This window comes from Oryza sativa, chromosome 3 (assembly GCF_034140825.1).
Source record: "Oryza sativa Japonica Group chromosome 3, ASM3414082v1".
NCBI classification, from domain to species: Eukaryota; Viridiplantae; Streptophyta; class Magnoliopsida; order Poales; family Poaceae; genus Oryza; species Oryza sativa.
This window is the reverse complement of record NC_089037.1, coordinates 11156545-11182456: the sequence shown is the minus strand read 5'-3', so window position 1 is coordinate 11182456 and position 25912 is coordinate 11156545. Positions and strand designations below refer to the sequence as shown.

Genomic DNA, 25912 nt, shown 5'->3' with positions numbered 1-25912 from the left:
TGCTAACCTCTAATTAGAGTCTTAGACTGTGTATTTACTAGTGGCACTGCTAGTACAAAAGTACTACCAGTGCTGTGCACTTGCGTTGCAAACAGGGGGACAGCTTGATCCACAGCTTAGCTGAGGCAGAGGCGATGGTAAATGCATGGTGCTCCTTCAATTTGTTTTGCTCCATCGTCACACACTCGCAGTGAATCAGGGATAGGCTGTTGTAATCAATTATGGTATCTCCTTGCAGTGTCGTCTGATGTTGTAACCAACCGACGGCACAGATCAAAGCACCAATAGAAAACCCTGCGCCTTTTCCCTATGGCCTGCGGCTCTGCATGTGCTCCCACCGGGTGTATCGGTTGACTGCAGCAGATATATATCAATCCACGGGCCTGTGCCGATCGAACGCAGAGACGAGACGAGACGAGACGCAGGGTACGTGCCTAATCAGGCACGGGGCTGACGCACGCATCACTCGCTCACCGCCAGTTCAACAGTTGACAAATTGCGTGCGTATCGTGCGTCCAAGCCAACGCAGATGTGTGCATGCAATGAGGGATCAAACGTACACTCGATTGGTTGGTAGGATCAGAGAGACGCAGGCAGGCAGGCAGGTGAAGAGAGATCGATGGCCAGATTCCCTCCTGGACGATGCCCCCACATACGCCATGATAACGCCCGCACAGTAACTAGATAGTAGTAGTAGTACCCAGTAATAATTCAGCATGCATGCTGCAGGAACACATGAGCCAAGTAAAGGCAAGGCAAACGCACTGTCATTTCGTCCCCAGCCGAGCTTAATGTAAGACAGTGAAGAGAAAGAGATGGGGTCAGATGCTTGCAGCTATATGTGCTTTGGTTGGTTCGCTGTACGTACGAGCGAGAGCGATCAATCGCACACGACGAGGACGGACCGGCGCTTGTGTTCAGTGCTCGTCTCGTGTAGTCGTGTGTGGGGGCGCGCGCGCGCGCGCGCAGCGCGGGTTTACAGCTGCATCGATCGACCGAGTGCATGCGCCTGCAGCGATCGAGCGCAAACGCGGAAACGCGCATGTGAGCACGCGCGAGGACGGAGGGTGCATGGCAGCGAGCGAGCGGACGCTAGCTGCGCCGCGCCACTGCACGGCGCGCGGGCCGGGTCAGGTCGTGCAGCCGCGGCCGTACGTGCAGCGGGACAGGGGGGGGGGGGGGGGGGTGGGACGAGCCGTGCTGAATGAAAGGCTGGCGCGTGTCGCGCTCCAATTTTGCGAACGCGCGAGTACGTGCTCCCTGCTGTAAATGGTTCCAAAGCAATCGACCCGGACCTGATCAAGTCTACAATGCGTTACCATTGCCCACTTTTTGGAGATGTGAAAGTCGTGCTTTTGTGCATGTCACTGTCTAGCTAGGATTCATGAGAATTGAGAACTGATGCACTGTTTATTACTACTTCGTATGTATAAGAGAAAGCTCAAGCTTGGTGGAATATTTGTGTTTTCTGTAGTGAAAAAAAACAGATGGATATATTTTACACGAACACATCTAGAGACCGTGAAAATCAGAAGAAACAAGAACTTGAGGACGCGGACGCCCGAGTCGCCTCCGCTCAGGCGACTCGGGCGGCGACCCAAGCCACCGCCACCGCCGTTCTTCCCCCCTCTCCTCTACCTCGCCGCCGCCTGAGCAAACGGCCAGCAAAGCCAGCAGCTTGCTAGGATGGCAGCGGCGGGGCTCGTGGCGGCGGCCACCCTAGATCCGGCGTGGGCGGATCTGAGGGTGGAGGCCGGTCGGAGTGGCGCCGTCGTCGAGGCCGGAGGCGTGCAGGGCGTGCAGGCGACGGCAGCAGGTGGACGTGGTGGTGACACGCGGCGCAGGGGCACGGGGTTGGCGGCGGCAGGCGGAGGCGAAGACTGGTGGCAGGGTGTGGGCCGCGGTGGTGAAGGCGGCGGCGGCGGAGTCTGCGACCTCGGGCATCACCGGATCCGCGTCGGCCATCGCCGGATCTGGAGCCAGGTGCGGGAGAGGAGGCGGGGTGGCGGCGGGGATGCAGTGGCGGCGGCAGGCGACGGGGATGCAGGCGGCAGCGGGAGCAGAGGAGGCGTGGCTCCGGTGATGGTGGCGCGTGGAGGAGCGTGGAGGCGAGGCCGGCGCGGCCCGTGGAGATGCGGCCGGCGGCATGGAGGCCAGTTCGGTGGCGTGGCGGAGGCGGGGGTCTGGTGCTGCGACAGGAGGCGGTTGCGGGAGGCCCTTTGTCGGCGCGGTGGCAGCCTCCAACTCCCACCGGCGTCTTGGCGGCGATGCAGTGAGGCTGTGGGCATTTGTGGCGACGGTGGCTAGCCGAGTTTCGATGACCGGTCCCTTGGCCGCCTTGGCCGGTTCTGGTCGGTGCAGCAGATGAGTGTGGGTGACGGTAGGTTGCCTCGAGGGTTGACTGCTTGTGAGACGTCGTGGACTATCGTGTGGCCGTCGATGTGAGGGTGCTTGTGGGTAATGTGCAGACGCTGGCTAAAGCCTTGCCGTGCCTTTGGCCGGTTCGATGACGACGACGCCGTTGGCACCGTTTCCCTTCTTGAAGGCGTTGTCATGACGCTCTCCCATTTGCCCCACAAATCTCCGGGTGTAAACCTTGCTCCAGCTTCGGACGAGCGGCGGTGGCGTTACACGTCGTGTTCTCCGGACGAGCGGCGGTGGCGTTACACGTCGTGTTCTCCTTGGGGGCGTCGCTTCGGAGAAGTTCCTTTACATCGATGATATTGATAGTCTCTTCGGTTCAAAAGCTTTCTTTCCTTGGTGTTCGGCGAGGCCTAAGCCTCTTGGGTCCACTTCGTTCTGTGGTGGGCGACACACTCTTCGGTTGCTTATGCGGATAAAGTTGGAGCTGCTCGCTGTTGGGGTGCTGCGACGCTTGGCAACGATGACGTGTTGTAGTCTCTTTCAAAGAGTTGGTGCTGGCTATGTGAAGGAAGTGGCTCTTTGGTGGCTTGGCTGATGTCCATTGTGGATGTCGGAGCTGCTTTCGCTTTGGCGGCTTTCGTGGCTTCAGTGTCGCTGCGGTGGTGAAGTCGGCGCTGCTGGGTCGCTTGGGCGGCTAGCTCGGTAACGATAACACCTCTTCTGTGATGTCGGAGCTGTTGTGCCCCTTTTGTGCTTAGCATGGCAACGATGTCCTGCATTTGGGCTCCACTGTTGTTGTTAGTTGTGTAGTTAGGTCCCATGCTTTCTTCTGTCTGTTGGGTTTCAGCCGGTTCTCCATAATTAACCGTGTAGCTGTATGGTTTTCTGGCCTGATTTCTCTTATAAACTGGGTCATTGTCTCTTGTTTATACAGTTTCTCCCTCTCTTAATATAAAACAAGCAATGTTGGCTTAGGTTTTTTTTTTAAAAAAAACATCTAGAGACCGTACGCGCAATGCATGCATGGGAACTGGAAGTGGACCAGCATGCAGCTGGTCTACCATAAAACCGAAAGTACATGCTCGTGCATATGCATGCTACTCGAGGGCTTGCAAGTTGAAGCTTGCAAAAGCAGATATCTTTTCCCCATCTGAAATAAAAGGAGGACAGGCACACATGCATCCGCTCTCGATCGATCTGTTGCATTTCACCACCCCCTGACGTTTTAATGCCTTAGCCTTCCTCCTGCACGTAACGTTCGTACGTACCCCGCGCTGCGCGAACGTACGTACGTACGGCGCACCAAAATCCTCGCGATCCTGGGACATCCGGGACGCTCGCGGCCTGCGTTGTTGACGAGGCCGCCGGGTGGGCGAGACGTCCGCGGGGAAAGCGGGTGTCTCCCGCGGAGGGGCAGCTCGAGCGGTACCGCGCGCCGAGCAGGTTGGCGGGTTAGGCAGGCACGGGCACGAGCCGTGGCCATGATGCGCGCGGAGGCAGGGGCGGGGGCGTGGCGTGCGCACGGCAGCGCAGTGCGGTGCCGGGGGGGGGGGGGGGGGGGGGGGGGGGTGTGGAGCGTTGGCTTGGGGTGGGAAAAGACGTGCCAAATGCCCGGGCGGGTGGCTGTGGGAACAGCACGCGCTGCCGCGGCCCGGCGGGCAGCCCATGTTCCGTCAGATTCTGCCCCGATCTGGGTGTAGTTTAGCCTGGTTCTTTCGTGGTCTCTGGCTTCTCCAGCCGTTCAGTGCGGTGGCGGTGGGTGGTGCGCCTGTAACGACCTGTTTACCAGTGCAGATTTTTGGGGGTCTGCATCATGCACGTATACTGGTATCGTCGTTGTTGTGCAGGATATATTGGGATTTGGGAACAACTTACTATTGCTCTCATCGGATGGCCTAAACAGTCAGAGAGTAAGCTAAATTTTAAATTTTTAAACTTAATTTTAAAATTGATTTTGAGATATTTTTAATATAGTTTTTTTTCAGCATTGACTTTTAAGTCATCAAGAACATATATATGAAAGTTTTACCTATAAATTTATTTTTATTCCCTAATAAACCGTTTTGGCTTATTAGGGAAAAAACCAAACGATTGGGGCTTATACTTTTTTTAGCCATGTGAATGAGGCAATCTAGCGAGCCGTCTGCACGGTTAAACAAGCAAAGGGTGTTTTCCCATGACAAATCTCGTTATAAGAAAAACGCTAATCTCGTTTGAGTTAGCTACGATTTTTGTAGGCGAATATATTGATTGTATTGAGGTTCGGGGAAACAGAAGGAAAGATTCCCAGTCAGAGTCAGTTTAAGTAATCCTATATCTGCATGGTATATACGGTCATCTTTGGAGTTTCTTGACCTGACTCGAATTGGGACTCTCGCAACTCCTTTTTCTTCAAGGAAACAAACAATGCGACACTCCCATTAACCTAACCCAATGCAAATGAACCATACAACACCTGGCTGCAGCCTACTTGCAATGCTTCAACCTAATCTACCCCTGCCCTATAAACAAGCCAGTCAGGCGCCCAAGCGAAATATACGCATGCTGCTGGCCCTCCATGAGGCCAATCTGGCCAACAAATACTGGAGTTTCATCAGTGCCCATTTACAGGGCAGCCTCTGGTCCGCGTCTGCACACGAGATAAAGGGGAGGCGGAGTGGAGCACGAGCTCAGTATCTACAGGGCGCGGCAACACCGCCTGCCTGCCTCCCTCCAAGGCTTCCGACCCCAGGAGCCAGGCAGAGGGGGACCGGGCCACCGCCGGCAGATGCCATGAAACCATGTGGATCAACAGGTCGTTCGAACAGAGCTCACTGTGCTTGACAAACGTTTGCAGGACGGCTCACTCGATCACCAGCCGTCCGTCCGCTTCTGGGGCTCTCAATGGACGGCCCCGATTTCGGTTGAGCATGGGGAGGCGCGCACTCAAGATCCCGTCTCAACTAGCTGGTCAGGCTAGAAAAAAGACATCCTCTCTTCGAAAGAGCGGCAACACGAAAAAATGCAAAGGTTTTGTCCGGGTGATACAGCCCGTGACTAATGGGTGATCAGGTTCTCACGTTATCTAATGATACCACCAATCCCAACAGCAAACAGCACTGTACTGTACTGCTGATGGAGCAGCGCGCATGATGGCCAGAAGCAGTATTCGCTGGCTTTGCAAATGGCAGCCATGGTGCTGTTCAAACACATGGCAGCGCTAGGACCTAAACCATGGATACTGAAGGGGACGTAACATTAACAATCTGTCAACTGGTCATCTCTCATCTCTGTGTGTCCCACTAAGATTAATAGGCCTTGATCTCAGTCTTCTCGGCTGGATTCCAATCAGACCTAAATCTGTCATCTTAATCATTTGGCAGATGCATTTGCAGATTATGAAAAGGTAGTATGAGCCAATACTGGTAGTAGAAGACGCAAAGGCAAACAAGATGTGTCGTCTAGTGCCTCGTATCATCTGAATCCAGAATCGCAGAAGCTCCGGCGATAACTTTTGGCCAGCGCAGAATCGCCCCTCAATGTGCATCATATGAAGACTTAAATGGGATACCATGCTCTCCAACTGGCCCATGAGTTATCACATTCCAACGATGCAATCTGATCCCCATTCTCCATTGACATCTTTACAGGCGAACAACGGTTTGCGTCAAAAAAACAGGGGAACAACGGTAAGATAAACTGATAGAGATATTATACCAATAAAAATCATAGCCGAAGGGGCCCAACACACTGGTTTAGATGTTGTAAAGAGAAGGGTCATGGCACCCAAATTACTGAAGATTTAAATATTCTCTCATTACATTCACTAATGAGAGGTACCCAAAAGTTGGATTCCTAGGACTAGGTGGAAAATTTGAGTTTCCTGGTGACACGTCCACTCTTGTTAATCATAGAACCGATCAAATGATTGATCTTATTTAGCAAATTAGTCCAGTCCCATGTGCCAGATTTAATCAGTACGATGATTGGGGAAATCAACACGCGTGATTTTCTGCAAAAGAAAAGGTTAAGCACAAATATACTCTTTTGGAACACATGCAGGCCACTACATCGCAATACTGCAATCAGTTTGTTCAGTTCAACCATAATGGTCGTCCATGATTTAGATACATAAACGGAATGCTATAGGATGACAGTGAAACAAAACTCCATACGGGCATTCCAATCAATCACTGAACTTGCAACATACGAAACTATCTGTTGTGTTGTCACACCACGGGACGATATCATTTTTTCTAGGCAAACAGGGCGATGTCAATATATATAAAAATGAATTGGTCTAGGATTCTATAGGGTGGAGGTAGCATGTCAAGCATACAGCATTATATTACAACATATACATCATCCAAAGGCAGTTGGAACTTTAGACACCCTCCAAAAAAGAGCTTACCTTTCTGGCACTAAAGCCAAATTCACAATCAGCACAGGAATTAACAGTAAAACAATCACCCTAGATCTAACTATACCTTGCCGTTCTTTCCAGCGGCTATTAATTGTGCGCTACTTGAAGTATCTCTTGGTACCACAGAATAGGAAAGAGTAATCTGCGCTGGACTGGGGACTGCCTCTTCCCGGAATTTGACATCGAAGGCAACAGATTGGTAAAGACAAACTTCGTCTTCTTTGCAGTAGTAAACCTACATACAACAGCACACTATACTCAATGGAAATAGTACAAAACTGAAAACGATAATTCACTTAGCTAGGTTACCAACTTAAACCAAAACAAGTCAAGATGCATAATGGTTTGTTGTGTGTCCTAATCCAGGGAGCTACCCAAAAGGGGCAATTGCGTTGGATGATCTTGCATTAGCTATTGGCAAATCCAGTTTTCGTTAATATGCATGCAGGTTGGCAGGAAGTGCAGACAAGCAACAGATAAGCAATCTGGTGAACTAGTCTCAATCCAGTTTAACTGAACCGTTTTTGTTCACCCATTACCCTCTACTGGGTATTATTCCAATCTGAATCCTACTACCAACAAGTTAAACAAAAGTGTTGCTTGACTAAAATGCATTACTACCTTGCAATTGATCCTTCCCGTTGATGACGATGAAGATTTCCTTCTGTACTTGAGTGATGCCTGTCCTGAGTTTAGAAAACCATTAACTGGCTCTATCTCAATTGCATCAGCTGGTTCTATGTCCACATCAAATTTACTTCGAGCTTCCTGCAAATGAGAACGTATATCATCACAAGTAAATCATGCTGACAGCCATAAAAAACGTTTTGCACTAAGCTGACATTGAACCCAGAAGACTCCATGACACTATGAAAGTAAGCACCATCCACTTCGGTGGTGTGACCAGATCATTCAGGCCTTTAACAAGTTAACTGTTCTCTTTTTTTCTCAGAAAAAGAGTGTCCAAAAGGAAGGAAGAATTGATATGCATGAAGTATGATTGCATGGATGTTATGCCATATATTTCATAGTAGGTAAAAGCAACCAGAAAGACCTTATAGCATAAAAACAAAACAAAAATAGTATAGTCCTGTGAAGAGTGCTGACAAACCATCGAATGAAATGATATTTCTATTTAAAAAGTGTACCATACAATAACATTCACAATATAACGGGAAAATGCTCGTCAGTAACTATATAAGGCTACCATATATGATGCAAAAACATTATAGCTAAAATTCTGTGATGATTTTGGACCTTGGAGAAATGGTAACCATCAGGGACAGAGATTGCTAGAGACAAATATCCTTCAATTGAAGAACCACCATCAATGTTAATAACATCCGTGTCTGCTGATAGACGTCTTCTTAGGCGTTTCAATGTCTTTGGTTTTGGTGATGGTGGCTGAACTCCAATCAAATCTAGCGTGCGCACCTCAGCGCCTTTCTCATTCAAAACTATATACCTGATTGTGCTATTGTTTGTATCTGCTACAAGAAGCCTTCCTACGATATATCAGAAAAGCAATAGTTTGCACCATATTATTCATCTTGCAGCACAACAACTACTGTTTGCCTATTCTGTCACTGACCAGGAAAAATGTAAGCAGCTTACACATAACATAGGGTTGTTCATAAAACAAGTGCAAATGGTGAAATACATAAAATAGGCAAGGTTAGACGATTACAGGCAAGGTGATCCAGTGAATTGCTAGGTCCATCACCTAATCGGTGTATTCAGGAAATTAACTCTAGAACACCATTAGATAGCGTGATTGTTCTAATTACTATCTCATGTGTCAGTTAAACTAGACAAGCAACACAGCACATGGAAAAAGATTACCATCTCCCACTTCAACAAGTCCTGCTGGCTCAGACAGCTGCATAAAAAATAAGTCAAAACAATTACGGTATGTCTTAGAGCTGTTCCTAGGAAAAAAACATATATTTCTTTTCACAAATAATACAAAATAGAACACACTCTAATACTCTATTGACCTATGGACTGCGTTAGCACTAGTATATAATATTGATTATATATAATCACGTTTTAAAATGATGAGGATGATATAGCTATTGTAAGTTAATTTACTTATATACCAACAAAAGAAATTGCCAAAGTTGTAGCTTTACTTGAGCTGACAAGGCTGGACCATCCTTGTATCCTGCACGTCCCGTACCAGCAATCGTCGTAACTTTCCGTGTGACAGGATCTAACCTTTTTATCTGCAATTGCATAACAATGCATTAGAAATATTAGAACAACTTGCAGTAAAAGCAAGCAGTAAAAGCAAGTTTAGTCAAGAGAAATAGTTTAGGACATGGCATGGATCACTTATGCTGTTATGCACAATTCAGACCAACGAACTATTTGATAATGGAAATTGCATGATTCAGACCAACCTTGTGCGCTGCTGGTAATGGAAAGTTGATTCACTGCCTGATTACCCCATCCATTAATTTGATAAAATTTTCACTGGTTACCTTTTTTGTGAGTGTGAGGTACATACACACCAGCACAAGGCATAATTTTGTGATAACTTGTTTATTAACCGGAAAAAAAAATCTAATTCTTGGTAAAGAAGACACCTTCATGAAATTTTACATACTGGATGGGTTACACATATTAGAGATGGTGGTTACCTTGTGATTGTAAGAGTCCGCAACATATATTTGATTATCACTAGCATAGACAACACCCAATGGATGCTGGAGTAGCACATCCGAGCCAGTCCCATCATGATCTCCAAACTGCAAACAAATAAACAAATTTAACTTTATACTTCGATAAAATTTAGAGCAGAACAAAAAAAATCTTAAAATGTTCAGTCACATTAATGCTGAAAAAAAGAGAGGCAGAATCCTTTAGTATCAGGATATATAAATACCCTAAACAAATTCTCTGGAATCATTGGGTCTCCCCCAGCTAGCGATCTTGAACCCCCAGATTTCAAATTAACAACTCGAATGGAGCTGCTTTCACTATCAGCAACAATCAACTCCTGCAATTCTGTGCCGATAGTTCATGTGAATCTGTGCTCTCTGGCATCAGAGCACAAAGGAGAGAAAAAAGGAATCAACCAGAAATACCAGGAGCTAATGAAATCCCAGATGGCTGTGCAAACGATGTTCTGGTCGAACTGCGACATGAAATTATTTCTCAGAAAAAGGATCCAACAACATGCACGCACAAGGTACTGCAGGAACCAAGTGGGCCCAAGGTAGCACAACAAAGGGTAAAGCGAACAGTTCCAGCATTCACAATAGAAATGAGATTCTAATGCAATCCCATGAGAGTAGAATGAAACATAAACAACATGTTCATTAATACACAATGGATAACTGCAAAAATATTTTAGTAGCAATCATGTATCTGACCCAATACGGCCATGTCATTTGTAAGCAATTAAAAAGTTACTTTCTGATGGACCAAACGGATGAATGTAGAAGTTGATAAACATAATTACCTCGATCCATTCAAATTTCTCTCGTAGCCATCACCACTGAGAACTTCTGTTACACCGTCCAATGTGTTGTGTTTCCAGATCTGATGTTGTCCAGCCATTGCGATGTATAGGGTCTCCTTTGAGGGATCATAGCAGACATCCCATGGTGAATTTAGAACCTAGATAAACACTTTCAAGTCAGACTGTTTTCTATCAACACTAGTTTGTACATTAGTATTTGCATTGATAATCGTAATTAACTCAGAATTTTTTGTACAGATTGGACTTGTCAGATCAATTATATAATATATAAACATCAGTCATCAAATTTACATCAATACAATTTATGCAAGGGGCTGTATCATGTGTAAATGGCACAAGTGTCACAAATCCCTTTTTACTAAGCCTAGATGTTCTTAAGGGCCATTTTGGTTTGAAGTCCTATCAAAACTTTGTTTGGTTTAGTGCCAATTTCAGCTAATAAGAAACAAGTAGGTAATGCCAAGATTTCACTAAAAGCTAATTTGGTTTGCAACCTACCAAAATTTTGGTAGGGTAGCAAACCAAAATGGGCAAAAAAAAAATCCAAATTCAAGATGGATTTGTGTGTTGGCATGTTGGTTTCCTTTACTCAACTGGCCTATGTAGGTAGACTGCAGGACTATGAGCTCATTCACAGTCAAAATGGGATAATGATACTGCAAGATTATGTTTCAATCAAACTATCTATTCTTCTAACTAATTTCTTAATTTCATCTTATGTGAGAATTAAGAGTTAGAACTGAGTAGCATGATTTTATAACGATCGTGGAACTCGACCAACATTCTGATTTTCCCAAACAAAACAGCACTTGCATGTGAACAAAACAGAGGATTATAGCACAGCAATATGGCCTATAGACATAAATGAGCCTTGATTTCATGACTACATTAGTAGAGTATGTATACATAAAAGAACCATGAAGAAGCATGCCTGATTAGTTCCCTGACCTCCTCCTCTGTAATCAGAGCCTTTCGTTCCATTTCCCGCCAGTGTTTTGACAGTCTCGCTCACAAAATTAATCTCTCTGGATAACAAGAAATAAATATCCAATTCAGGAAATAGGAATAGTTTGTTGCATATGACAATGATATGAGGACATAGTTAACCATGCTAATCAACTACGAAATCAATTTTATATATTACAACAAAGAATGACTAGCAGAACTAGTTCATCGTTCATAGCAAAAGGCATTATTTGTTTAAAGAATTACACATTTATTCCTTTTCAATGAAAAGATGCATTCAAGATAAGTGAGGCAAGAATAAAAGGTGCATATACCAGTGGCACTTTTCACCATCAAAACACAATATGAGATGAAAGGAAGAACCCTTACAGAATCAAGAAAACAAAGAATTTTCTGTTGTTCAGATAATACAATCAATTTGTGCTTGAATAGTTTATTTATTTATTTTTTGTTTTTTAAGAGGATAGCTATCTCGCAAATATCGGTTAGCTACAAAAAGTTTCACAACTCTTCTCTCCATAGGCCATCCACATTTTCTCATTTTTCCCTATTTACCCACATTCGGGTTACAGGATGGTGTATTCAGCATAGAATATACATTAGAAGAAGGATGAACGATTATCAGACCAACATGCATCATATCAGAGGAAGCCACCTGCTACTAGATTTCTAAATGATTATGGTTACAAATTTCAGTTTTACCTTCAGTTTTCCAATATTGATATTTTGAGACGTGGAGACTGTGTAATAAGCAATAGTAAACATATGACAATCTGAAATCAGTATCACATGGAGGCTTAGAACTATGAACCAGGTCAGGGTTCTGTAAAAAAAAGGCAAGCCAGTTTTGAGCCAGCAGGTAGGTTCCTGGAGGTATTCAGAGCCATAAAACTACTGAATGCGAGAATTACACTGCATGTTGACACACGCCATTTCCATCAAATACCGACATTATTTTATTTTACATAAGGCATAAGAAGATCAATAACAAATGTTGTGTATGCCACCATAAACTGAATGAATTAGCCTTGTAAAAAAAATGAAATAAGCGAAGTGAAGTCAGTGATAGAACTAACCGCAGTGCATGGTTCTCAGTATCTGCAACATACAGGATATTCTTTTTGGAGTTGTAAGCAAGACCCTGAAATTAATAGCAAGTATTATGAGGTCATATAACACATGAAAACACAATGAATGGAAGTTCAATTCAAGGAGGTAGCTAGACAGGGCCCAGGAATTGGTTACAAGTATATGAGGTCACAGAATAAAAATATCACAAAAAGGACAGTTCGATTCTAAAAGGTATGAGTTCTTTTCAAATAAATTCACTTAAATAAACAGAGCATTTGATATCTTAGCCTCTGCCCGAGGAGATATCAGTTTGGTTCATGCTGTACACAGGAACTATCCAAATATCATACCCTAGCTCTCTACTGTAGCCATGGTCCATACTACCAACAAAGTTCAAAAGGAACTCCTAACATGGTGCTACAAAAGCATAAATTTATTGTAAGAACAAACAATAATTATTTCCTTACTTGAGGGCGATTAAATGAAGCAGTATCAAATGTGCCATCAAGTAGTCCTTCTTCAGAACTTCCAATTTGACATATAAATTCCCCTTCCAGGTTGGTAACTACCTTAATTACAGAAATGAGGATAGAACAAACAGCTAAATCAGATAAGAAATAGATCATACATGTGAAGTAAATTAGCCTAGTCAATGCAATGCTATATCGTTGTGCAAAACAAAGAATACTCACAATTCGATTATGATTACTGTCTGATATAAACAACCGATTGTTCAGTACATCTATTGCAAGTTTCCCAGGAAATTTAAGCGGTGAAGCTAGTAAACGACTATCCTTGTCCTTCTCCAATGCCAAGGGAAGAGAACTGTTTTGTAATAATTTATTTTCTTCATAAAATTCAAGAGCTGCACCAACCACATCATCAAGGTCCTGGAAATAATGAATAAGTGTGATTGACTAGGCATTGACACCATAACTACCATGAAAAATGTATGAACAACTATGCCAGTGGAAAAAAAAAACAGGGGATGGCTTGTTTGCAGAAATCGTTGTACAGGTTAGACAGGATAAATTTGTCCTCATATCACAGGATAGAGGTCAGGCAGGCAGGCATATGCAGCAACTTCTGTTATCTTGTAATAACGAGATTTAGATTTTAGAATAGTTAGGTAGTCCAGAACAGATGCTAAAAGAACTTGACAAGCAAGATCAAGATTACCATGGACTATTAGGTTCTACTTAGCCAACACAATTCGTAATCGTTTGCAGCTTAAAGCAATCAAAATAATCAAATAAAAATTTTGTGTTAAATATCATGTATGATGGCCAAGACACCTGGCAACAGGAGGCTGATTCCAACAAAGGTAACATCATTGATCTGGAAAAGGTTCAGTGGTGCACTAGGAGAGTTGCTAGGAGTCTGACCATGTTCAGAGTTGACAGAATATAGTACAGTATGAACCAGATTGAACTTTTATCAGGGGGCTCATCTCAGCCTCCTAAGATGCATATACCTCATTTTTAATCAAGCAAAGCAAGAAAAAAAATCCCCTTCTGGATGGCCTTTGTAGTTATTGTGATGTGAACCTAGGTTCTCATCATGAACCAAATTCATGTTTTGTGCTCATCTGTTGGTATTAACCTGATGCAAAATAAAAGCAACCAACTACTAAACATGTACCATATTTATGAACTATATGGGTAACACCCTACAAATATATGCTTTGCAATGTAACAAGAGTCGCAGGAAACGCTTCTCTTGATAATACCATCACTAGGTTTCAGCCTGAGCACAGCCATGACATGGAGGCAATGTAGTTTAAACATCAATAATGAATAAACCATTTAGTTCGTGTGGTTTAATGAATGGCAGTACAATCAATTTATGTCAAACAGTCCAGTGTCGCCACTAAAATTAGCACAGACGTCACCTAGTATATCATGTTCATTTGAGGGTTGGGGCAGGTACAACATAATCATATTTGTGGTATATCAGCATGGGTCAGTTGCCAATAGCAGTTAGGACAACACAGAGCATAAGAAATTAGCAAATGTTGATTTGCTTGGTTACTCTTAAATAAAACTAGCTACAAACCCCAGGTAACTGTTTGGTATATGGCTCATGATGGCATACTCGATTTGCCAGCCATATAACTCTAATAAGTACTACAACCTTATATGGAGTTGTATTCAAAACGCTTCCCTCAGATATTCTTCTATCTGATTATTTTGCTGTTATAGTTTAGACCTACCAAAATATTGTTGGATTTTTCCTCCTCTCCTGATCAATTTATGAATTATAACCTTTCAGTAAATATTGTCGCTCCCTTTAGCATTATTTTAATTATGTAATAGATATGGTTTTGGAACTTAACTCCTAAATTCTTAATCAATGCCTAAACTCTTAAGCAAGGATTTAAATCTCCGGCTATAGCTGCCGCTATAGCCGGAGATAGCTGCTAGGAGAAGCAACCACTAAGATATATCTAATTTACAGCTACACGTTCTAAGGCGCTATTAGCTGCCTTTAGCTGGAGATAGCCGCTAAATGGGCTCTCAAATAGCGGCAGCTAACTCGTTGGTGGGCTGAAATCCTGAAATTGGCGAACGGCCCATATCACCTAACGAAACCCTAACTCTCTCCATTTTCCACTCAGTCACTCTTCGTCCTCTCCTGTCGACGGCGGCTTGCAGGCTTGCAGCGGCTGCTCAAGGAGGCAGCAGCAGCCGCGACGGCGGTTGATCCCGAAGGCGGTGGCTATGACCTGCAGTGGCGGCGGCTGCTCCCGAAGGTGGTGGCTGCGACCTGCTGCGGCAACGGTGGCGGCAGCGGCGGCGACTCCCGAAGACAACAGATCCACCAATCCCGGCCCCAAGCGATGACTGTGACAGGCGGCAGGCGGCGGTGCTTGTTCTGTCAGTATTCTTTTTCTTGTGCTCGAGCCAACCTTGTGTTGTTTCTTGGTTCAGAGATGGATTGGTGGCTTGGCTGCTCATGAATTGTTTCTTCTTGGTTTGTTGGTGGCTTGGCTGCTCATGAATTGTTTCTTCTTGGTTTGTTGGTGGCTTGGCTGCTCATGAATTGTTTCTTCTTGGTTTGTTGGTGGCTTGGCTGCTCATGAATTGTTTCTTCTTGGTTTGTTGGTGGCTTGGCTGCTCATGAATTATTTCTTCTTGGTTTGGTTGGTTGCAGTGGCCTCAGGGTGAGGAGTATGGAGGTTCTTGAATTGTTTTTTTTGGGTTCAAGTTCAGGAATTCATGGGGGAGGAATTCATGGGCATGTTCCTCCTGTAATTTAGCAAGATGGTTGAGGAAGTGGTGAGGATTTGATCCTACTGATTATCAAGCAATTCCTCTCTCCCTAGTCTTCTCTGCTTTCCCCAAGTTAAATAGCTTTCTCTTCCATATAACTGATTATCAAGTTATTTATGTCTAATTTTTGCAAAAACCGCTAAATAGCTTAGCTGCAGCTATAGCCAGCTATAGCTGATCATAGATGATGGAGAACCTAGCAGCTAAATGTCTTAGCCGGAGATTTAAATCCTTGCTCTTAAGGTGCATCTAGTAGAATCTGTTGCAGGATTAAATGATGCAAACTGGCAAACACAGATAGTACTACACAAGTTAGGACTTAATGCTTGTCTTTTGAATAGAATGTTCTAGTGCTAATACCTTTCTGTGACCTTCACCTGATATTTGTGCTAAAACCTTCCCGTTGGGCCCAATCACAACAAATGTAGGCCAAGAGTTCACCCCCAGTTCTCTCCACAAGTACATGTCCCCATCATTTACAACCTTAAGAAAGACCATAGCTTTAAAAAGTTAAGAACACCACAAAAAAGCAATAGACATGAAAGTCTATGCCAGGGAGGAGCACAGGAATGATGTTTCTCATTTCAACATTTCACAAGTTATCACAGCTGTATTACCGGATGAGTAATGTTGTAGCGCAGAACAGCATTTCTGATGGCTTCAAGATCTTTTTCATTATCAAATTTGGCAGAGTGCACACCGACAACAGTGAACTGCACAGGAACAAGCAACATTATGTAAATATCAAGATATCTTCAAATCATACCAGTTTCATCAATGAGAGACAGTGTTGCAGCAAAATTTCACATTATGGCTCGATCATGTATTATATACTTATATTCAAATTGCAGGTGCCATGAGCAGATCCATCTAATTCCTAAACATAATATCCATGATTTATAACTTACAGATGTAAGAACTAAGAATATTGGATGAGTGTAAACATGTGAGCTTATAAGGACGGAACTATACTACCAACTTTTTTTTTTTAGAACACGCAGGAGATCTGCGTATCATTTCATTAAGATAGAGAAGAAAAGATGAACGGTGTTAGAGAAAGACTCCGACACCCGTCCACCAAGGATACAACAGAACACCACACACCCAAAGGAACACCACACAAAACACACTAGTGCATTAGCAGCCCAATCCTAGTACTACCAACTTCACAAGTTGATTTTTTTGTGATGGTGAATTATAATAAATTACAAGTTTTTACAGCTCAGTTCAGAGGATCTACAGTACAATATTTTGAGGAAAACTCAGTTTCAGGACTAACGAATCACCATATGATCAGTAGAGAGTAGTTAGGAGAAAAGGAACATGAAAAAAAAAACATCATTAGAAATAAAATTAAGATTAGCATCGTCAAAATTTACGGCGCAGAAATACTGCAGTTATAATATATCAGAACAAATGTTAAGTAGCAAAGTTATAAATCATTTATTGATTCCAACCTAAAGCTCTTGAAAGAAAACTAAACATACAGTCCAGCATGCGAGGAGACAGAAGCTCACAGGTTTATCCTTGTACTTCTTCTCTATAAATTCCAGGTCGGGCAAGACATGCATGCAATTGATGCAGCAATAGGTCCAAAAATCCAACAGGACCACTCTTCCTTTTAAATCCTGCACCAAAAATTATGTAATTGCTTTAAGTGATAATGCTATATTTCCACGGACCTAAATTATGAAGCAGAAAATAAACGAAAACAAATTGTCATTCGCCAATCATCATATCTGTATACAGCTGAAAATCAACCCAACTGAAAATGGTGCCTTGTCTTGAACAGGAATAAAGAAAAGGGAAACAATCGGTACTGTAGCAAAGTTGCAGCTACTGAGAATAACCTAAAATGAGTTTAAATTACTCTTCCAAACTGAAGTGGCGCTGTATTCAACCAATCAAGCTTTCTTGGGAACTCAGGTACACAAGTAGCAGAACCTCTGAGGAAACAGTTTGGAAGTAAATTAGTGCTTCAGTAAAAATAAAAATCAACCTCAGCATGAAGCATTAGACCTTGAAAATTGATGAACATGTACTTAGTTACCTACCCAGTTTCAAAATCAGCTAAATACTTCTTTATTTGTTGAACCCTTGATGTGAGTTGTTCTCCTATAGAAACAAGGCAGAGTGTGCAGTATGTAAGAGAAAAGATTGTGAATCGAATCAAAAGACCAAGGCCAATCTTTAATTAGTTTTGGATCCGATTTCTTCCAAGCTAGTTTCACTGTAGTACTCACCAAAGTTGACTAGCAAATCTAGTCTAACGGACTAAAATGAAGCTGCCATATAATGCCAGATGGAACAAAAAAAATATGTAGCATCAAATCTCACATAACACCCCATGGTCTTTTTTCAGCACAAATCAAATCAAGTTACTGACCCGGATGATTAGCCAGGATTGATTGATTATTCAAATTATTCATTAAAAATGAACATACAGAACCTATATAGAAATTCTTACCTTCATTACTAGCAAATATCGAACTATTTCCACCCGTGAAATAATTAAGCAGCCCTTTGGGAGATACAAACTGCATGGCCTGAACAAAATAAAAATAAAAACTTCGCAATCTGATCTCAGCACAATTATAGGTGCCCAAAAAACATAGGTACCCAAAAGAATTTGCCCACTACAAGAGTGGAAATTATGGAGAATGGAACGAAAACTGCAAGCTATATTAAAATAAATTATAGAAAGTGATAACATGTGAGATGGTGCCATTAGGTTTCTTTAACATGTCATCACCCACCATGCGATACATTCCTCTTACGTAAGTTGTTCCGACAGAGAGCTCTGAGTAATTGATGCAGCCAGGCTCATACCATGGACAGTATAGAAGTGATAATTATATGTGTTGAGGAAAATGACTAACTGCAACATCGAAGACAGGAATGGTGTGAAGTGAGGCATTACTAAATTGAGGCTAAATAGCTAAGGATGTTAGGTAACAGCTAACAGTCTAATGCCCAGGTTGTGAAAGTTAGTTTAGAACCCTCATCTTGTATGTGGCAGTGCTATTATTTGAAATCATTCCTAGCAGAAGCACATTTGCAGTAATTTGTTTGGTAGTACTTAACAAAAAGAATTTAACCATTGAAGAAAAAACTAAATGAAGTCATGAATATTTGCGCTTTCGGCTCCTTCGCTTTGGCTACATCGACTACGGCACAAAGGGCTATCATCGTGTTGAGTACTCTTGCCGGTTTTTTCTCCAGTCCAAGTGTCCGCGCTGCTCACGCTTGGACTGCGGGGGGATGTTAAAGTATATGGTAGTTAGAGTCATATTAGGATAGGATTAATTTGTGTGGACTCCTTCCATATCTGTAATCCTTCCTTATCTCCTCCCCATGTACTCCTATATATACCAGCCCTGAGACTCAATAAAATCGTCCCACGTTACGCAGTATTCCTCTCTCCCTATACTATTCAACAAAATAGAAGGTGTGTAGCCCGGATATGTAAAAATCAAAGTCATACAACAAATAAGTATTGTCTCACACATGCATCAAGGGATCAAAAGCAAAGCTGAAAACCGTGAAACAACTTTGTAGTATAACAATGGTACCTTCCAATTCCTGGTTGTATAGATAAGACAAGAAACAGCTATTCCAAGACTTCCATATCTTAATATGTTCCGACGAGAACCTACCAGCCTGCAGAATTTCTTTTCTGGATGTCAATCAACTGTGTCATACCGAACTACATAATAATCCACATATTAGACCAACAGCATTGCATTCTTTTGGGCATTATATGTGAATAACTCTTGTAGCTTTTTTTTTAACAATGAAGGTTTAGTGTAAGCTGCGAGTTCTTGGAATCTGATTTGGAATAAGCTGGCAGTTTAGTACATACAAGATAGAAGTGAAGCTAAGATTCTATGATATAGTTTTAAGCTTCTTTCCAGAAACCAACCTTACCCTTCACGGGAATCATCAATTGAGCTTGCAGAATTTGTGCTCGGAGCAGATTCAGCATTAGTTGCTCCATTCAGAATCTCTGTTGAGGGTTTTAAGGAACTAATATTCTCAGTATTTTCTGTCCGTTCATCTGCACCAACTTTCTTTTAATCAGCACCAAGTACTCTAGTAGAACCAACAGCAAATGTTTCTAACTCCATTAACAATGAGACAAAAGAATGCTAAATGCTGTAATTTCTGCATTCCAATTTAACTACTTAGAAAAGTGAAGTCCAACCCCAATTCAAGGAAATGGGATAGGGGTCTTATTCAAACCAATGAAACAAAGCAAATATAATGAGTTTTGCACAACAAGATATGCAGATTTTTTTTTTCTTTCCAGTTTCAAATACAAGAGATGCATTATTTTATTGAAATAAACTTTGCTTGAACTACATACTGTGGTAAGCATTAGAACCACCATACAAAATATCTCTAATTGAAATATCTCCAATATTCTTCCGTATGAGTGAGGGACTGGCTTGCTGTAACGCATCTTCCTCCAGAGTAGTCATCACAGCAATGCATCTGCAAAATTTGTAAATAGCATAACTATTTATGCTAAATGCTCCTTCGTGTACAATTTTTTTCTCAATTAAATGAAACCTGAAGGGGGTTCCTTATGTTCCTCAATCAAAAACATTAAAGATAATAAAAAAGATACATTGCACCACTTATTTGAATTGCATGGATTTGAACAGTCAGACTAAATAATTAAAAGATGGTCGTTACTCAGGGCATCCCTCCTAATAAGGACATCATAAATGATTTGGACTGAAGAGCATATATCTAATATGTGCTATTTTTGCCACAGCTCAAGGAAGTACATAAAACTAGTGGCTTAGGATATCAACCAAAATAATGCCATTCCATTATTGCCTCCCAAGAAAATATCAAAATACGTCTTCTGAGAACTTAAATACTGTTATCATTGTTGAATTGGTCATATGATAACATATGGTACTAATCTTTTTCTAAGAAAATCCATATTAAAATATATGATTGCAATCAATAAAGGTTGTGCAGTAATCAAAATAAGAAGACATAAACATGACGATAGGTACCACGGACCTCATTTCGGCAGCTTTTGCAGCTTGAACTCCAGCAAGTGCGTCTTCTATCACAATGCACTGGTACAATACCGCAAATTCATCACACCCCATTCAAAATGTTTAGAAAATAAACATCTGGAAAGTATTACTGACATCTGGAAACAATAAAATAAGGCAACTAGCCAAGTGGTAACATACTCAACATTTCATTTCACTACTACCATCTTTGGGCTTGTAATGACAAAGTACTGCAGCCACCACCCAGAATTAGCCACAAATGCTCTACATATAGGTCATGAAGGTGCATATTTATTATTGCCAACAATGATGCATTGTCTAATGATGCTTCAAACAGCGATACAGGGGAAAGGGCATCTATTTTACATGTATGATGGGTCTTCCATAACATGGAATAGGACTTAACTCCTCTGCAGTACTGCTTCTGCAGTAGGAGTCGCTGACATTGGAATAGCATTGCTAGTCATAACCATAAATCATTCAGAAGCTATAAAAATAGCTAGACAAGCCTTCTTCCGCTGTCTGTTTGATCTAGGATGTATTTCTCCGTGTACCAAGAGGCTATTTATGAACTATGTCTTACATATAAAGTGTTTGTAGGATTGAGGTTCACATCAGAATGATGGAGATTTACCAAATTCACTTCCACACAGCATAAAACCAGAAAGTAGATATTTTCCATAGCCAGTAAATTCTAAGTTGCTGATCTTATCATAAAAGATTGTCTCCATAATAATTTGCTAGACAATTACCTCATCTGTGTCAACACCTAGGGTTTTAGATGCTGCCAAAAAAATGTCCGGAGCAGGCTTCAAATTTTCAAATGCATCAGCAGAAACAATGGCATCGAATCTGAAATTTGAAATAGGTTTATCAAAACTAAATAGCAAACAATTAAGAGATTAAATTATTGCAATAATACATCTTCAGAATTATCAGTGACTCCCAATGGTTTTAGAATATTTGGAAATACCTAACACGACACTCTCTCTGAAACAGAATTATGATTTAATTTCTATCAATTAAATAAAGCTCTTCGCTGGTAAAAGAGAGAATGTCGTGGAGATTCTCAAACATAAGATTTCGAAGAACATCGAAGGAAATTGAAATTTCAGTAGCCTGGCAAGTGCAGAGAAAAGGGTCAACCTATGGGTTTTGCTTTAACTTAGAACTTTATTCTGGTTCATGGGAGGTATGAAGAGGTATAGCCAACTCATAGCATTAATAGTTTAATACTCGGTACCTCTTGATACAAAAAAAAAATCATGACTTAAATAATAAGACAGTAGCATGATAGCAACAAGATATCCAGTTTATATTCCTACTTTCCTTGATGGTTTTTTTTTCTCTGACCAATAAATAGCTACTCTCTTATGTTGAGTACCTACTGGAACCACCATCAGAGAAAGTTTGATTCAGACTGAAAAAAATTGTGAAGACAAACAAAAAGGCAACTAACATATATGATCTTAGGCAAAATATGACAAGATTCTCTCAAAAAAATGACATAAACCATGTAATATATTGGAATAACAATGATACTTAAAATGCTAGTAGTAGCAAAGAAATCTTGGAACGTGAGCACAACGATGGCATTAGCAAGTAAGTGCTTGGAATGCAAAGGAATAAGCAAACACCTACAGCGACAGAGGCAAACCAGCAGCTGCCAAATTTGCATCCACCTTAATCCTATCAGCACTGGATGCAACAGCAACCTTCAAACCTGCATTTTTGCACTGAAATATTGACAGGAATGAGCTGATGATCACTTATTACCAAAGTACAACAAGTTTTAACTCAGGCACTGCAAATACAGAAATACCTCTGTTACGAGATCTAGAGCCCCAGGGAATCCAATGCCAGCATTTGGCTTTGCATACTACAGAATGGAACATAATTTAAGAATGACGCCATCAAACTACAATGAGAATAAACAGGAGAGATGGTATGAACAAATTAACCTTGTCAAGATATATCTCAAAAAAACGTTTCTTGGCACTTTCAGCGTTGAAATCTTTCACTCCCTTCAACTTCGCTACACCTCCAAGGAAATTAGCCTCACCTAGAATATATATTACAACATTTCAAACAAACTACACCCAACAAAATCTGAAGGTAGCTAAATTCATTTGTGTAGAGGGCGATCCTGTCAAAAACGGCAGCAGTTATAGGTTGTCATCCCCCAAAGTAAAATAGGTAAGACATTTTCTGTCTAGAGATAGCCTCAATACTTCTCCCAACTTCTATATTGAAAAAAAAAGTAATATTTTCTTAGTCCTCACATACTTGTCATACAAAGTAGGCAATTAACATCTCTCGCAAGCACTCTGATGCAACAATATACTCTATAGGCATTAAGAGCATGCTAAGGGGTTTACGGTTACTATCTAATTAGCATTCAGCTTAGCAATCACTACAATTGCCAAGGGATCACAGAAGATCAGCAATGGTAGGCCATATGACATACTGATTGCCGTATCCACTTTAAGAAACATAAAGCCACAGAACTTCAGAGGATACAAGCAGCGGCGGAGCTTCCGATATGGCAAGATATGGCACTCGCCATACCTCAATTCTATTAGCCACCGGTGGAGTCTATGCTTGCATGATTAACATTCACTGATTCCTCCTTGTAATTAGCTGACTTGGATGTTAGTTAGTTACGTGAAGCAACTAACCTAGTATCTTGTTTTCACTCCTTGTGATTAGCTGCTTGTATAAGCATAAGTTGTTAGCTAGTTACATGATGTAACCTAGATCAAGGTTTAATCTATATGTTTGGCAATATCTATCTTTCCGAAATAATTTGAAATTTGAACAAATTTTGATCAAATTTGAATAGATTTTGCTATATTCAAAAGTTTTCTTTGAAAATTTCCAAATTTTCGAAAATTTCATTCGGGAATTTTGAATCCTAACATAGATCAATATGATTTGTTGCATCAAAACAACTTTTGCAAGAACTTTTAGCGATGCATGGGAACACATTGCAAAACTATGCCGTATTACCTACAAAGTATTATGTTGTTTTTGCTGCCACACCTTATTGTTTTCTCTTCCTCCGCCACTGGATACAAGCACCCTGTCAAAAACTATTCTGATGGAAATGTATAACTATGGATGTGACCACAGACCACTGTTACAGGCATCCTAATGAAATAGGAGTATAGTACTATAATACATATAGAGTTTGGCAGGTAGCGGAGATACGAAACCAACGACGTCAAGGGAGATCCCGGGAAATATTATGTCTAATATAGGAAGCTACTAATTGCTACAATTACCGAATCACACGCAACTTAAACAGCCTACGACCAAGTTTATGTCACACAAGCATAGCTACGCTTACCAATCACGAATCATGAGTAATCGAGAAAAGTAAAATAAAAATGCGCGAACTACATTGTCAATTCCCAGTACCAGTAGGTTGTTGAACGTCGAGACAATTTACCTGTGCCCATGTAAGGAACAAAGTCGTCCCCGGTGACGTCGACGCCCATCTCGGCAAATAAGTCGACGCCCGCGAGGCGCGAGAGCTCCTCGCTGTTGCAGAGCACGCCGTCCATGTCGAAGAGCACGGCGGAGACCTTCCCCCAGGCCCCCGGCGCTACCTCGGTCTCCGGCGAGGAGGATGCCGGGGCGGAGGCGGCGGCGACGTCGCGCCGCCCGCGGCGAGGGAATTCCATTGCGGCGGCGGCCGGCGGTATTAGGGTTTTGGGGAGGAGAAGGAGAGGGCGCGGCGGCGGTGCCGGGGAGGAAGGCGGGTAGTGCCGGGAGGCGAGGAGGCGGTGGAAGCTTCCTGGTGGCGCGAGGTGCCGCGCCATGGCGAGGTGGGCGTGTGGTTTGTCAGGTTTTGGGCTCGCCGCTCGCGAGCTCGAGTAGTGTCGAGTGTGTGTGGCGGTTGGTTGGGGACGGTTTATGCGCGGCGATGGCTGCGACGCACGAGTGGATGGACGAGGTGTGTTTCTGCGGCTCTGTTGGCCTGTGGTGGATACGTCTGCCGTGTGGTGTGGCCTTATCTTGGCGTGATCGACTCCAGTCACACAAAAAAAATAGGAATGGGAAATTGAACTTTTATTTTGCTCCAAAAGCACCGCGTGAGGAATACTCACAAAATTCAACACAAGTATTCGCTGCCAAAAATTTAAATTTTTAAAATTAATTTTAAAATTAATTTTGAACTATTTTTCATCGAGGTTTATTTTTTACATTGACACTTAAATCACTAAGTATATATGTATATAAATATTTTCCCTATAAATTATTATTATTTTGCTAATACATCATTCGGCATATTATCCTCAATTGGCCAACATTATGTCTATGAAATTCCTTTATCGCTCTGAAAGCATGAAATTCAACATGACTATATGAAATCCTCGTATGTGCAATACTTTATGAAATTTTGCTTTGAAAAGACTAGGGTGAACATTCAATTAGTTATATATGCAACAGGTAAAGACGTATTTTATATAATATACTCCCTCCATCTACTTTTGATATTAATATTTCACCTTGGTACACAGACTAAGGATAAGTAACTCTACTTATCATCCATTTAAACATGCTACTAGTTATTCCTCGTAAACAAGCGATTCATTAATATTTGCATTTCTCAATGCCCATGTAGCCAATCTTGTGTAGAAGAATGGAGAGTCACGCATTAAATCCGAGAAAGTCATTAAAATGATAGGTTGTTGGATTGAAATATGCCTATTAAAAATAAATTTTTTAGATTTGAAAATATGGCTATCAACAGTAGATGTAGGGAGTATTAAGAGAATAAGAGCTGAGTAATAAATTGAAATATTGGGATCACTTTACATTATAATTGAAAAGGTTAATGAAAATATAAACATTAGGATCAAAGTATATATATATATATATATATATATATATATATATATATATTAAAATTGAAAAAAATAATGAAAATCTTTTCTAGCTTTTGGGCCAAAAGCCTTTCTTCCTTCTCAGTACCTAGGCCAGTCCACTGCCTCCTTCCGTTTGGCTTGCTTCCCTTCGACCAAGGGACAACCAGAGACAAGTGGAGCCGTAAGCCCAGCTCGCAGTGTCCACTACCATCTTCAACCTCCCGAAGATAGTCTCGTCCGTGTCCATATGGCTGCCTGTCACCCAAAATTGGTTGAGGATTTTTGATCCACTCGATCTATTAAAGCCGAATCGAAAGGGAAAATCATGGAGAAAATGATAAGTGAGGAGTGGAATGATTTTTGCAATTAAATTGGAGGAGAAAACACACTATCGATATGGTGGCGGTGGGCGGCGGGAGGCGTGCGGGGAATGGATCGGA

At 42.0% G+C, this 25912-nt stretch overlaps 1 protein-coding gene across 16 annotated transcripts; it reads right to left on the bottom strand.

The window, feature by feature from the left end:
* Nucleotides 1-6659: 6659 nt before the first annotated feature.
* On the bottom strand, nucleotides 6660-24484 carry LOC9266341 (protein SUPPRESSOR OF QUENCHING 1, chloroplastic). Of its 16 annotated transcripts, none has more exons than XR_010739902.1 (28): nucleotides 24050-24484; nucleotides 22560-22660; nucleotides 22421-22477; nucleotides 22240-22334; nucleotides 21351-21450; nucleotides 20600-20658; nucleotides 19929-20056; nucleotides 19490-19628; nucleotides 19135-19222; nucleotides 18030-18108; nucleotides 17617-17677; nucleotides 17413-17508; nucleotides 17080-17190; nucleotides 16180-16275; nucleotides 15923-16045; nucleotides 12983-13180; nucleotides 12758-12855; nucleotides 12296-12360; nucleotides 11185-11278; nucleotides 10233-10390; nucleotides 9856-9905; nucleotides 9654-9775; nucleotides 9409-9516; nucleotides 8899-8991; nucleotides 8609-8645; nucleotides 8024-8271; nucleotides 7388-7534; nucleotides 6660-7001 (listed from the first exon to the last, which is right to left on the bottom strand). XR_010739902.1 is itself a non-coding variant. In XM_015776273.3 (28 exons), the coding sequence occupies exons 1-28, from the start codon at nucleotides 24420-24422 to the stop codon at nucleotides 6825-6827; spliced, it is 3324 nt and encodes a 1107-aa protein (XP_015631759.1). In that variant the 5' UTR covers nucleotides 24423-24484; the 3' UTR covers nucleotides 6660-6824. The 16 variants fall into 16 exon arrangements, 7 of the variants coding, with proteins under 7 accessions (XP_015631759.1, XP_015631760.1, XP_015631762.1 ...); XR_010739905.1 differs by having other exon boundaries at nucleotides 19490-19619; XM_015776273.3 differs by having other exon boundaries at nucleotides 9847-9905; nucleotides 12758-12859; nucleotides 17050-17190; nucleotides 17433-17508.
* Between the last annotated feature and the right edge of the window lie 1428 nt (nucleotides 24485-25912).

Bases quoted from the DNA above. Each gene is read 5' to 3' on its own strand.
- LOC9266341 (XM_015776273.3), bottom strand. From the start codon at position 24,422: ATGGCGCGGCACCTCGCGCCACCAGGAAGCTTCCACCGCCTCCTCGCC. The intron at 19,629-19,928 runs GTATGTAGTTCA...ATTAAAAGAAAG, and splicing joins TGGTTCTAATGCTTACCACA to TTGGTGCAGATGAACGGACA. The intron at 11,279-12,295 runs GTTAGTTCTATC...CTTGTTATCCAG, and splicing joins ACTGAGAACCATGCACTGCG to AGAGATTAATTTTGTGAGCG.